Consider the following 13,633-nt stretch of genomic DNA (forward strand, 5'->3'; position numbering starts at 1 on the left):
TAAGTGGTGAGTACACATAATTTTTGGGCGAGCTATTCCAAAAAGGAAGATAAAAAAATACAAACTTGGACCTTACAGTGAGAAACTTCACTTTAAAGTTGATCAGCTCGATGCCGTCAAAGTTGGCTTTGTCGTAAACGTCATTTACAGCTTTCATGTAGGAGGCAATCTGAAAACACATCATTTCATTAAGTTTATCTCAATTAGACAGATTAATTTAGCCACAGACGTCTTATCAAATTATCTGATCAGTTGAGACACTGTTCTTCAGAGTTCCAGTTGCAACAGTGAATCCTCTGGACAGTCTCTTGCCCCAGTCACTGTCAGTGAAAGGCACATTTGGCCTCTGAGGGAATGAAACCACTCTTGGGTAAAGTGTCTGGTAGGGAACAGGAGTGAAATTCTGGCCTCTGCTCCTTACACCGCGCAGGCCAAAACCAACATGTTAGCACACAGCACTGGGTAAATATAGTAATGGGGAATAACGAAGTGACATGGCATGCAGCCTGAGCACCTACACCCATTTGCACTTCAAAAACACTTTTGAATGTGTAAAATAATAAAACATTGGAAGATATTAGTGTGCATAAACACGCACAATTTATGACTATAAATGGAGTACAGTGATCCCTTGCTCTCGCAGTTTTGCAGATTTGTTTAGAGTAATTTGACATGCTTCTTTTCTACAGCGCATTGTGTTCTGCGTCCTGATTGGCTGTAGACCACTGTCAATCAATCTCCTCCGTGGCGTGTCTCCTGTACAGTACAGAATGTGTTCAGCTTGCCAATTTTACATAAATCTTCGATCGCTAGCAGCGTGACTCTGCAGTGCTGGACTTTATGTTTGCAAGTTTTCTCCCTACAATGGCGACGAAACGTTCTGCGCCGTCAAAGGCACCTGCGGTAGCACTCAAAATGCAGAGAACGATGCAAACCAACGCACAAGAAGTTGGACTTCTGGACATGGAAGAAGTTGAGGCTGTAGGGCGTCATTACTGAATAAATAAATGACGATTTAGTTTTTTTATAATACTGGACTTATTTTTCTACGTAGGTTTGAACTTTGAGTGCGTTTAAACAAAAGAATAAAGGGGGAAAATGTTAATGCCTGTCTGGGAAACATCTATAATAATTGTAAAAAATAAAGCTGACTACTTCGCGGATTTCGCCTACCGCAGGTTATTTTTAGTACGTAACTCCCGCAATTAACGAGGGACCACTGAATTTTATTATCAGATTTATTTTATTCCTAACAAATTCCTTTAAACAGCATCTTAGTTTAAATGTATATCTGCTTTGTCCGAACTACATGTGGTGCTGCTGGATGAGAGAAGGCTACTGCCGAAACATGCACCTGTTACAGAAAAACATAGTACAGTAAAAAAAAAAAAAATGAAAAAAGCAGGGATTTTCTTTGAAGAGGGTTTAGACAGGTGGTGCTGGGGAGGGAGGTGAAAAGGAAAATTCCAGACCAATCTCATGAGGAAACGTAACTATTTTACGTATTATCTGAAAAGTGGCTAATTCATATGAATTCATTCAACTTCATCTGAATAAAAATGTATGATTTTTTTTAAAAGGATGCTTGCCTTAAAACCCCACCCCGAGCCCTACCCCTCATCGGGGATGAGCAAATTGTACCAAAATATACAAATGAGATTGTATAAATAAAACAAATTACCCACTAAATTAATGTTACGTTGCTTTGGAGAATTCCCATAGTGTGAAGTTGGCGAAAAATAAATAAGTATACAAAAATTGCATAAAACAATTGTGTTTTCCATCGAAAAAAGCTAAAATAAAATCTTTAAAAAAATGTATAAAAAATATTGTGTTTTTCAATAACTTAAGGAAAGCCAGTCAGCTGCACAGAAGTATTTTTTACTGAATGACATATATATTTTAAATTGTACAGTATTGTTACACCATTCATTAAGTCATTTTCTTTTCGGCTTAGTCCCTTTATTAATCAGGGGTCGCCACAGCGGAATGAACCGTCAACTTATCCAACACATGTTTTACACACAGCGGATGCCCTTCCAGCCGCAACCAACACTGAGAAACACACATTTTCATTCACACACATACACTACAGCCAATTTAGCCCATTCAATTCACCTATACCGCATGTTTTTGGACTGTGAGGGAAACTGAAGGAAACCCACGCGAACACGGGGAGAACATGCAAACTCCATACAGAAATGCCAACCGACCCAGCCGGGGGTCAAACCGTGATCTTAAGTTATTTTGTTAGGTTAGTTCCAGTTTGGAAATGGAAATCATAAATCAAACAGTATTTATTAATAGTAATAACTATAGTGTAGTGCTGTGAGGCGATTGTGCTAACCCACTGCGCCACCGTGACGCTCCATTGTTACTATTAATAATTACTTTTTAAAATTATTTATATTTCCAAAACTGGAAATAACCTAACAAAATAACTTAAGATCACAGTGCAAAAACGTGTACAACCCAATGAATATGTTAGGGAACAATATTAAAGGACATTTTTTAAGGATTTTTTTAAGGAAAAAAATCAAGAAGACCATAAAAATAATTACATTTAGTTACAATTTTGTAGCTTTTTTTTTCACCAAGAAGGTCGCAAATTCTAGCCCTAGCTGGGTCAGCTGGCATTTCTGTGTGGAGTTTGCATGTACTCCCTGTGTTCGCGTGGGTTTCCTCCAGGTGCTCTGGTTTCCCCATAAGCCCAAAGACATGTGCTATAGATGAATTGTGTAAGCAAAAATTGTTTGTAGTGCAAGTGTGTATGTCCTGGTCCTCCAGGTTGGGGGTGGAGCATTGGGCTAATGACCTACCTCGTAAAAAAAAATTGGATGTTACGAAACACCAACATGGCGTAACTTTGATATACATGGCACTGGGAGAAAGTAAGCAAGCTTTCTATTCCTAAAGATTTTAGGTGAACACACTCATATTGAATATAACTGTGTACTAAAAATTCACCAAAATATATTGTCCATATTCACTGTGAAATGAATAAAAATATACATTTTCAAAAGGTGTGTGCTTTATGCTGTGCACTGTATATATAATAACATTAATGTTTAACGGACACTCATGTTACATAATATTTTTAACAGTTTTGAACAAATGCTGTTCTTTTGTATTTCTATTCATCCAAATATCATCATCAGTAAAATGTACTACAATCCGTTGCTTCTTCCTCCACAAAAAGGAAAAGTGGGAGAAAAAATTGGGAGTGGAAATTTCGGAAGAAATGTGGCAATCAGGTTTGGAGGATATTAATGAACAATCTATTAATTCTAGACATTGTCTTATTTAGTTAAAAATAATTCATAGGTTACATTACTCCAAAAAAATAAAAAATAAAAAAATAAATATATTAAATAAATAAATAAATATATATATATATATATATATATATATATATATATATATATATATATATATATATATATATATATATATATATATATATATATATATATATATATATGCACGCAGAATCTTCCAAAATTTTTCACCTCTTTGCGACAAATATAATTCATCAGATGCAGATCTATCTCACAGTTTTATTTTTTGTTCTAAGATACAGACTTATTGGAATGGAATTTTTGAAGAGCTTTCTGAGATGCTGAAGTTGCAATTACAACCGGATCCAAATTCGGATTTAATTTCTGTGATTTTCTAAACAAACGCATTTGTTTTCAAATTCACAACATAAATCGCTCTCATACTGTTTAACTACAGTACTGCATGGTTACTGCTAGTACTCTGGGGAAAAAAGGAATGTAAACTGTGGCTTGGGGAAATCACCTCTATGTTACATTTAGTGCAAATTAGATACTATTAAAAAAAAAACAATTTGACAAAATTTGTCATTTTTTTATCTGTTATCTTGAAAAAAAAAACTTGTGGCATAATGCATCATTTCTGTAATGTTTTAATATGCTTTGTCATTATACTCTGTTGTTCAAGCAGGTCTTTGTAAACAAGTTGGCTTTATGTGTTATTATTTGAGTGGGTTTTTTATATTTACTATTATGATTTTGATATAGTTTTTCCTTTTCTTTTTTCTTCTTTGCTTTGCCTGTTACATAGTGTAAATGTAGAAAATGTGTAAAACAGAATCTTTTTCTTTCTGAATTATTAAAAAAATTTGCATAAAAAATGCATGACAAACAAAAAAAATACTCTTATTGACACAAAAATTCTGAACATTTGTGTATATTTTTACCAACAAAATGCTGATTGTTCTCGCTAAGGAAACAAAACCCAAATCATTATAACAATCCAACAAACCAACCAAATAAAAAGACCAACAAAATAACAAAATAACAACCAAAAGGCACTTTCTTCAAAAGTTGTTTTGGGTTATTCCTTTGGCAGGGATGCTGCTTTTCAGGAATATTGTACATTTCATGATTTGAAAAAAACAATAAAAATCCCCAGCTGTGAAGAGTGAAACAAAAACATTGCGTAACCTACATAGACAATGGGAACTACCCTCCGAAAAAGCTCAGTGTGACCTCAGACATAAAGCAGGCGGACCGGCCCCCAGAATACACCAATCTGGAAAACTCGTCAGACACAAGATAACAAACGGACACTTTAACTCATGGAAATCCTGTCTTTTATCTTCAACATACAAACATTACATAACGTTAACGTTAGCAAGTTCAACCAAAGCAGCTGAGACCTTTGTTTTTCAACAGCCATAGTAAAGAACTTGGCTTTGGTCCATCAGTGATACACAATCCCACAATTTCGCCGAAGTGCCCAGTGGGATCAAGGAAGGAACATGCTGTGAATACAACTTCGGGGAGATTGGGAAACAAAGGGGGGTAAAAACTGAGAAAAACAACACTGAATCAATGTAAGATCTTGGGAACCCACCTGAGCCACAACAGCTTCAATGCTTCCAAAGCGTTTGTAATATCGGTGATCAGCATGGAGATGCAAAAGACAGCTGGTTTTGGACTGGTCGACCTTCCGCTTTGACCTGGACACTGGTATCTGCTGTAGGTCAGAGAAAGCGTCAAGGGAGAACATGAGGTGATGGTTCACATCTGCTTTTTCAATCCTGCCCTCCTACCAGTGGAAATTGTGCGCCTAAAATAAAAACGGTAACATGCTATCTGATTCTAAAACACGACAGGTTGTCCTTGCACCGATTTAATGGCTTTACCCCTACCAGGTGCTTCAAAAAACAATAGATAACGCTCTATTCCATGTAATAGCTTGGGTCACCTCTCAAAAACAGGACAAAGTAGATGAGCAAAACAATCACTGAGTGTCATTACAAAGTGTTTTTGCAATATAGACCACTTCCACTACACTCTCAAAAATAAAGGTACAATAGTTATCAATGGGGTGGTACGTTTTCAGAAGGTACACATTTGCACCTGAAAGTCCATATAGTGTTTTTAATCACTACTGTAGCTAAACACATTTTAGTTATCAAACTTTATCAGAGTATTTTTATTTTAGGAAACTTTTACTTTATTCCAAAATAAAATATTGTACTTTTTACTCCCTTACTTTTCTTAAACGTTATTTTGAAGGGGAGGAAATGGAGCAAAGTGACAAGATAGTGGCGTTTAATTGGTGTACAGGCTGAATTTTATCAATTAACCTGTTAATTTGGTTCACAAATGACACTGAACAATCAATTTGTGAATTAGACTGTGAACAGCTCACTGATTCAAGTGATCCATTCAGAGTGAGTCTACAGTAATCAACTCGCAGATCTAATGATCTATCAGAGTAAGTCACCGGTAAACCACTCACTGATTTAAGTGATGCGTTTACAGTGAGTCTCAGGTAAATAACTCATTCATTCATTAATTTTCTTTTGGGCTTAGTCCCTTCATTAATCCGGGGTCGCCACAGCGAAATGAACCACCAACTTATCCAGCATATGTTTTACGCAGCGGATGCCCTTCCAGCTGCAACCCATCGCTGGGAAATATCCATACACGCTCATACACTACTGACAATTTAGTCTACCCAATTCACCTATACCACATGTCTTTTGGGGAAAACCGGAGCACCTGGAGGAAACCCACACCAACACGGAGAGAACATGCAAACTCCACACAGAAACGCCAACTGACCCAGCCGAGGCTCAAACCAGTGACCTTCTTTGTGAGGCGAACGTGCTACCCACTACGCCACCGTGCAGCCCTGGTAAACTCACTGATTCAAGTGATGCGTTTACAGTGAGTCTCTGGTAAATAACTCATTGATGATATGTTCAGAGTGAGTCTCTGGTAAACAACTCACTGTTCAAATAATACGTTCAAAGTGAGTGTCCGGTAAACAACTCAACTCACTGATTCAAATGATCTATTTGAAGTGAGTCTACAGTAAACAACTTGCAGATTCAAATGATCTATCAGAGTAAGTCACGGGTAAACAGCTTACTGATTCAAGTGATCCATTTAGAGATAGTCTACAGTAAACAACTCAACTCACAGATTCAAATGACCCATTTATGTGTTTACAGTGAGTCTCTGGTAAATATATCATTGATTCAAATGATCCGTTCAGAGTAAGTCTCCAGTAAACAAGTCACTGATAAAAGTGATCCATTCAGAGTGAGTCTCCAGCAAAACAACTCGCTGATTTAAATGATCCATTCAAAATGAGCCTCTGGTAAACAATCTCAACTCTTTGATTCAAAATATCCATTTAAAGGGAATCTCCAGTAAACAACTTTCAGATTCAAATGACCTTTTCAGAGTGAGTCTCAGTTAAACATCTCACTGATTTAAATGATGCATTCAGAGTAAGTCTCTGGTAAACAACTCAATGATTCAAACAATCTGTTCAGAGTGAGTCTCCAGTAAACAACTCACTGATTCAAAAGATCTGTTCAGAGTGAGTCTCCGGTAAACAACTCACTGAAGTACTTTTACTTTTATTACTTAATTAAATTAAATTCATGGCCTTTTTTACCTTGACTCAAATTGGAAGGTGGACTTATACTTGTACTACTTCTACTTCTACTAATTTTAATATGGTATCACATAGTAATAATAATTCACGTTTTAAAAAGTCACCGCCCCAGTGACAGCTTTTAAAGATTTATTCCTGAGAGTGCAGTGATCTGAACATCTGATTTGTTATTTATTTCAAGCCTTGGTGTTCCTCTTAGAGGAACAATTTGTGAATGTACAGACTGAACTGAAAATGAGTGAGGTCATGTCTGACCTCTCTGAGGTTTTGGAGAAGATTCTGCAGCCGTTCGGCACCACAAAAACCAGCATGGCCATTTTTCAAGATGGTGTCGTCTGTGGGGGAAACATCAAAAATTAACCAGATTTGTTTAATCAACATGAAGCTCAAATGGTATCAAATTAAAGCTTTTGATGTTATATATTAACATTTGAACCAAATATGTAACAAATCAACCAAAAGTGAACATTTTTACATTTTAATGAATCACCAAAGACTACGGTCTCATGTTGAATGGTCTGAGTGTGAGTAATTAAGGGGATATTTCACACAAAAAAATAACATTTTCACAGAAGTGGTTCTAAACTTTTATGATTTCAAAGCTTTATGGTTTAAGATCTCAAAACTCTGGGCTGCTGGTAGTACACAGAATAGCAGTCTACTAAAGGAGGTCGAGCCTTCTAATTTATGGCTCCTAAACTCTGGAATAGCCTTCCTGATAATGTCCGAGGCTTAGACACATTCTCTCAGTTCAAAACTAGATTAAAGACCTATCTTTTTAGTAAACCATACACACAATGCATCACATAATGGTGTGATGCATGAGTGTGCTCCACGCAGGAGAGCGGGCTTGACAAACCACCCACCTGTAAGACACACTCATCCTGTCTTAATACACCAGACGTTGTGTTAGAAACTCTCATTTGCTTTACATGTTTGTTTCTATAACTGAAATTTTCATTTATAGCACTTCATTTTTACATTGTGTTTAAATACACTATGAACAGCAGCTACTCAATTTTTTTTCTTTATTCTCTATTTCCACTAGGGGGTACTCAACCCGAGGTCTCTAGAGATTATGCAGCGCCATTGATGCGATCCAAGACCTGTGAAGAAATTATGCCAAGGTATCCATAATCCTGGACCAGGCCGTTCCCTGAACTGATGCTGCAGTGGTCATGGAGGAGCGGAAAGCATGAGACTGATTTCTGAAAGACCCCAGTGACAGACGAGTCTTCACATTGATCCTGTGCAGTTCTCCACGATGGGCGTCCAGTGTTCTCCAGCCTCCAGTGCCTAGACTGCAGCTCCATACAGTAAGTTTGGCCATAGGAGAAATGGTCGTGTTCAACTGAGCCTGGTTTCTCTCAGGGTTTTTTTCCTTCACTTTTGTCAATTGGTGAAGTTTGTTCCTTGCGACTGTCACCACTGGCTTGCTTGGTTTGGGACTTGTGGAGCTGCGCATCAATGGATTTGCTCTTCAGTGTTTGGACTTTCAGCAGTGAAATTTAAACCACACTGAACTCAAACGCTGAAAACTGAACTGACAAAGTTTCAATTTACAAGAACTTCTATGTTAAGCTGCTTTGACACAATCTGCATTGTAAAAGCGCTATAGAAATAAACATGAATTGAATCGATTTTCTTTTGTCTGTCGAACACAAAACAAGATTTTCTGGAGAATGTTCGAAAAAGCAGCCATTGATGTCCATAGTAGTAACAAAAAAAATTCCCAACAGCATTCTTCAGTATATCTTCATTTCTATTCAACAAAAGAATGTGGATGATGAGCAAATTATGACAGAATTTTCATTTTTGGGTGAACTATCCCCTAGAATAAAGTTAAATATAATTATAGATACACACAGAATAAAAAATAAATGACAAAAGCACACAACAAACTTCTGTATATGTATGAAAAAGATACTTTGTTGGTCCCTTTTTGTGATGTTCTGTTACATCAGTGCCAGAGTGTCTCATTCCTGAGACAGAACAAATGTGTAAATCACTCATGAAATTCAATGCAACTGATTGATGTGCGAATGATTTCTAGAGCAAAACTTGAGGCAGACCTTTTTTGGGAGCACTGAATCCACTAAAATACTAGCAAATGCATTTTTATATGTACTTAATATTTAAATGTACATTTAAACACATTTGTTTTATTCACTACTGCTGTCCTTAGAAATCAAGGACTAGCTGACGTGCAGACACTCTGACAAGGAAAGATTGCAAAAAAAAAATCCTGGACTATTTCGTGCAGTCTTGAAACAATGAATTCATTGCGAAATCGATTTGATTGCTCAACTGGGAATTAAGCGACTAAATCAGTTCTGACCTCTTTCGAAAAACCTCATTGTGACATCATTTCTAACTGTACTAAACTTTGGTAGGCATGGCACTTAGGCCTCACAAATAAAAGGAATGCGAGTTTTTATTTAGTAAAAAATGTACTTGTTTTAAACCAGCAAGCATTTTCTTTGTTTAAAAGACGTCTAATAGACATCCAAACATAGACGTCTTGGATAAAACAAAGCTAAATCGGGGCTTTTAGTGAAAATCTAACAGACGTCCAACAACAGTCTAATAGGCTCGTTATTAAATAGACTGGAATGAATGACCACACACGTGATGTATGTGTAACCTCTCCATTTCTGTTTTTCGACATCAGTTCGATTTTTACTGACAGCCCAAATTTAGCCAAGACGTCAGATTACGTAAGATTACGTTAACTTAACAAATGTAAATGGATTAAACATGAAACAATTAAGTTGTCCCAAAACAAAACTCAAGAATCGTTTTGTATCAGCTTATTTGAAAAAAAAAGTAGTTTGAACAAGCAGCAAAAAATTTTTATTGTCCAAAATGTAAAGCATGCCAGGTTCCACACAATCCGCTCATGTCATCCCAATGCAAATCGAATAGGTTAACAATGTTTTTATTTATTTTATTTTTTTTAAGTTAATTGAACATAACTATTAAGCTGTCTACCTCCCCCCAACCCCCCAAAAAATTGTGCTGTTTGAGCTCATTTTAAATATTTGAAATAAATGTAAATTAATATTTTTGAGTGCACTCCACCAACTAATTGATATCTTGTGCCTTTTAATTATCTCTTAGACCAAAAAAAAAGTCTGAAAAAAATTAACTACACAAATTAAAAACAAATTGGAGTAAAAATGTGAATTTTTACCTCCATTAAAGGGATAGTTTCCCCCTCCCCCCCCCCCCCCCCCCCAAAAAAAAAAAATCTGTCATCACCTTCTTTTGTCTTTCTTTTGTTGAACTATACTTTTAACCACCAAGTTTCAGTCAAACACAGTATGACCCTTAAAGTTGCATTATTGGAATAACAAATTTAGCATCTACAAACGCTGTTGATCTTAAAGCATATCAACAAATAAAAACACCTTAACTATGTTGTTTTTTTTAGTACTCTCAAAGAATAACTTAAAAGCATTCTCATGGACACTTCAAAAAGAGCAAGGTGATGTTTGGTCTATGCTGAACTGATTGTTTGTGGTATTGATGCATTGTGACCTAAACCAGACATAACATTTCTAGCTTTATGTAGACTGTATAACATTAAAGGGATCGTTCACACAAAAATGAAAATTCACTCATTACTTACTAACTTTAAAGGTAGATATACACCTTAATATGTTTCTTACTTCTGTTGAACACAAAAGAAGATATCTTGAAGACAGCTGAAAGCCTTCTATATGAAGAAAAACAAATACCAAGGAAGTCTTGCAGCTTTCTTCAAAATATCTTCATTTGTGTTTAACATGAAAAAAGAAAGTCAAACAGGTTTGGAACAAGTCAAGAGAGACTAAATGATGACAGAATTAGGTGCAAAATTTTGGGTGTACTTTCCCTTTAAAACTCAAGACTTAAGTGAGGTTTTACAATTCAAACCAGATTAAACATTAATTTGGAGTAATTGCATACTGTACAACAAAAACAAGCTCATTCAAATCAGGTGACTTTCATCCACAACAGCTTGGTTAAGTTTTACCTACACTGTAAACTTAGCTGGGAGTAAATGTCAGGATGTTCCTCCAACTAGCAAAAAAGGGATTGGATCACACCATCCTGGTGTGCAAGAATCAGCCAATAGGAGTCCTGTAATGTAAATGAGTCGGACAGCTGGTCTCAGATCACACTCTGGAACCTGATCAGAGTTTCTATAAACACGAAGGCTGGTAGAGTCGTTCCTGGATCGCTGAGTTTGAGTAGAGAGAAATGGAGCATGTGAAGGCAAGGGTAAATGTCGGGCTTTGACCCATTGATGGAATTACTTCCAGACTTTGGCTTCATCCTGCGCGCCTCTCTTTCAAGTAGTTGCGCATGTGGAGAGCAAGGCTGAAAGGTTTCAGGAGCTTGTTTGAGGAAAAAATATGCCTGAATTTATCAAGAAACAATCCACTCTAGAGGGGAGCGGAAATTAAAATGAATGTTTGTGCAAGAGAGCTTGCGGAATCAAAGACTAATCTGGAAAACAGACCCTGATTTTCTTTTTTTGAGCTTGAGTTTTTTAGCCATCCAGTGCGTGTAATTTATTAAACTACATTCATGTGACAATTTTAAATACCACACAAGTTTGCAGACAATCAAATACACAACTTTGTTGTTGCTAGCATGAAGATTGAATTCTACAGAGTTCCCAATTTAAGCCAAATATGAAGTTTCCTGACTTTCACTGAGTAAAAAGCTGAATTTCCATGACATCTAATGATGATGTTGTGCTTATACATTAATAATATCAAAATATGTTAAAAATAACATATTAAAATAATTTTAGCATGAATATAATGATTTTTATATAGACACTATGAGAACAACAATAAATAATTGAAACAAATCTGAAGTAATTGCTGTTTACATGGTTGCAAAGTGCTCCCTCTTCCATGTTTGATTGTTTGATAATAGTTTAACAAGCTTCATATTTAGCTTTTCTGTCATCTACTTTCTAACACCCAGTTTTTGAACTGGTCATTTCGTAGCTAAAGCTCTTGAACTTTATATTATGGTGAAATGTTAGGCTTAGTTGAGCCACAGTCTGGTTATTACACATGAATTTGCTTCATTTTAGTCAATTGGTGAAGTTTGTCAACACTGGCTTGCTTAGTTTAGGGCTTGCGCATCGATGGATTTGCTCTTCAGTGTTTGGACTTTCAGCAGTGAAATTTAAACAACACTGAACTAAACTGAACTTCAACTTTGAAAACTGGACTGACACAGTTTCAATGTACTAGAGCTTCTGTGTTAAGCTGCTTTGACACAATCTACATTGTAAAAGCACTGTAGAAATAAACATGAATTGAACTGAACATTCAGTTGATGAGCATTAAAGGAATAAAATGAAGAGCTGAAAATAGCTTAACCATAACAATATTTGTGAAACTACAAAAAAAAAAGAAAGTACAAATAATTACATCTTGATGAACGAAAACTATATTTTTTTTAAAAATCACTTGGACAAACAAATATAAAATTTCCCTGACTTTCAATGTCTGAATTAAACCTATTAAAATTCCATGAAATTCCACAACCCGTGGGAACCCTGGCTCTAAAGACATTCATTTCCTGTAAAACTGCTTAGTTTTAAAATCTAATTTAACCTGCTGTTAAATTGATTTCCAAATTTAAGCTTGGAAACCGTCCCACTTGTGTTTTCATATCTAAGTTTATCGTGTCGTATGCCCTGATTGGTTGTTTCCTTATTTGAGCCAGCTACAGCAAAACCTAATCAAAAAATCTGCTCCTCTTCCTGTTAGTTTTAACTTCCAGATGGCAGACAAGCCACGGCATTGTCCAAAAATGAGATTGGTATATAAACAACAGATCTGATATGTACAATCAGCTTCACTCATCAAGAGACTCAAGCAGGAAATCCATCACTTAAAATTGCTACAAATTACAGTGCAAATTAGTACACTGAAATAAATTATATACGCACATACACTAACCGGCCACTTTATTAGGTACACCTAACTAGTGCCAAGTTGAACCCCCTTTTGCCTTCAGAACTGCCTTAATTCTTAGTGGCAAAGATTCAACAAGCTACTGGAAATATTCCTCAGAGATTTTGGTCCATATTGACATGATAGCATCATGCAGATGCTGCAGATTTGTCGGCAGCATATCCATAATGTGAATCTCCCATTTCATCACATCCCAAAGGTCCTCTATTGGATTGAGTTCTGCTGGCTGTGGAGGCCATCTAAGTACAGTGAACTCATTGTCATGTTCAAGAAACCAGTCTGAGATTATTCACGCATTATGACATGGCAAAGGAAGTAGCCATCAGAAGATGGGTACACTGTGGTCATAAAGGAATGGACATGGTCAGCAACAATACTCAGGTAGGGTGTGGCTTTGACACGATGCTCAACTGGTACTAATGGGCCCAATGTGTGCCAAGAAAATACCCCCCACACCATTACACTACCACCACCAGCCTGTACCATTGATACAAGGCAGGATGGATCCATGTTTTTCATGTTGTTGACGCCAAATTCTGACCCAACCATCTGAATGACGCAGCAGAAATCGAGACTCATCCGACCAGACAACATTTTTGCAATCATCTTTTATGCAGTTTTGGTGAGCCTCAGGTGTGAATCGTGGCCTCAGTTTCCTGTTCCGAGTTGACAGGAGTGGTACCAACAACCATGCCTTGTTC

The 13,633-nt window shown here is 36.5% G+C and overlaps 1 protein-coding gene across 2 annotated transcripts in view; it reads right to left on the reverse strand.

Annotated features, from left to right (window-relative positions):
• si:ch1073-396h14.1 (disintegrin and metalloproteinase domain-containing protein 10) overlaps positions 1 to 13,633 on the reverse strand; it is a 42,600-nt gene that overhangs the window by 19,947 nt on the left and 9,020 nt on the right. Inside the window, exons 5-7 of one of the 2 annotated variants that reach the window (XM_056447335.1) lie at positions 7,201 to 7,280; positions 4,882 to 5,001; positions 77 to 169 (exon numbers count right to left, since the gene is read on the reverse strand). In XM_056447335.1, coding sequence (XP_056303310.1) covers positions 77 to 169; positions 4,882 to 5,001; positions 7,201 to 7,280 — 293 coding nt within the window. Of the gene's footprint in view, positions 1 to 76; positions 170 to 4,881; positions 5,005 to 7,200; positions 7,281 to 13,633 lie in introns of both variants that reach the window. The other variant, XM_056447334.1, reaches the window with a different exon arrangement.

This window comes from Danio aesculapii, chromosome 22, assembly GCF_903798145.1.
Source record: "Danio aesculapii chromosome 22, fDanAes4.1, whole genome shotgun sequence".
NCBI lineage: Eukaryota > Metazoa > Chordata > Actinopteri > Cypriniformes > Danionidae > Danio > Danio aesculapii.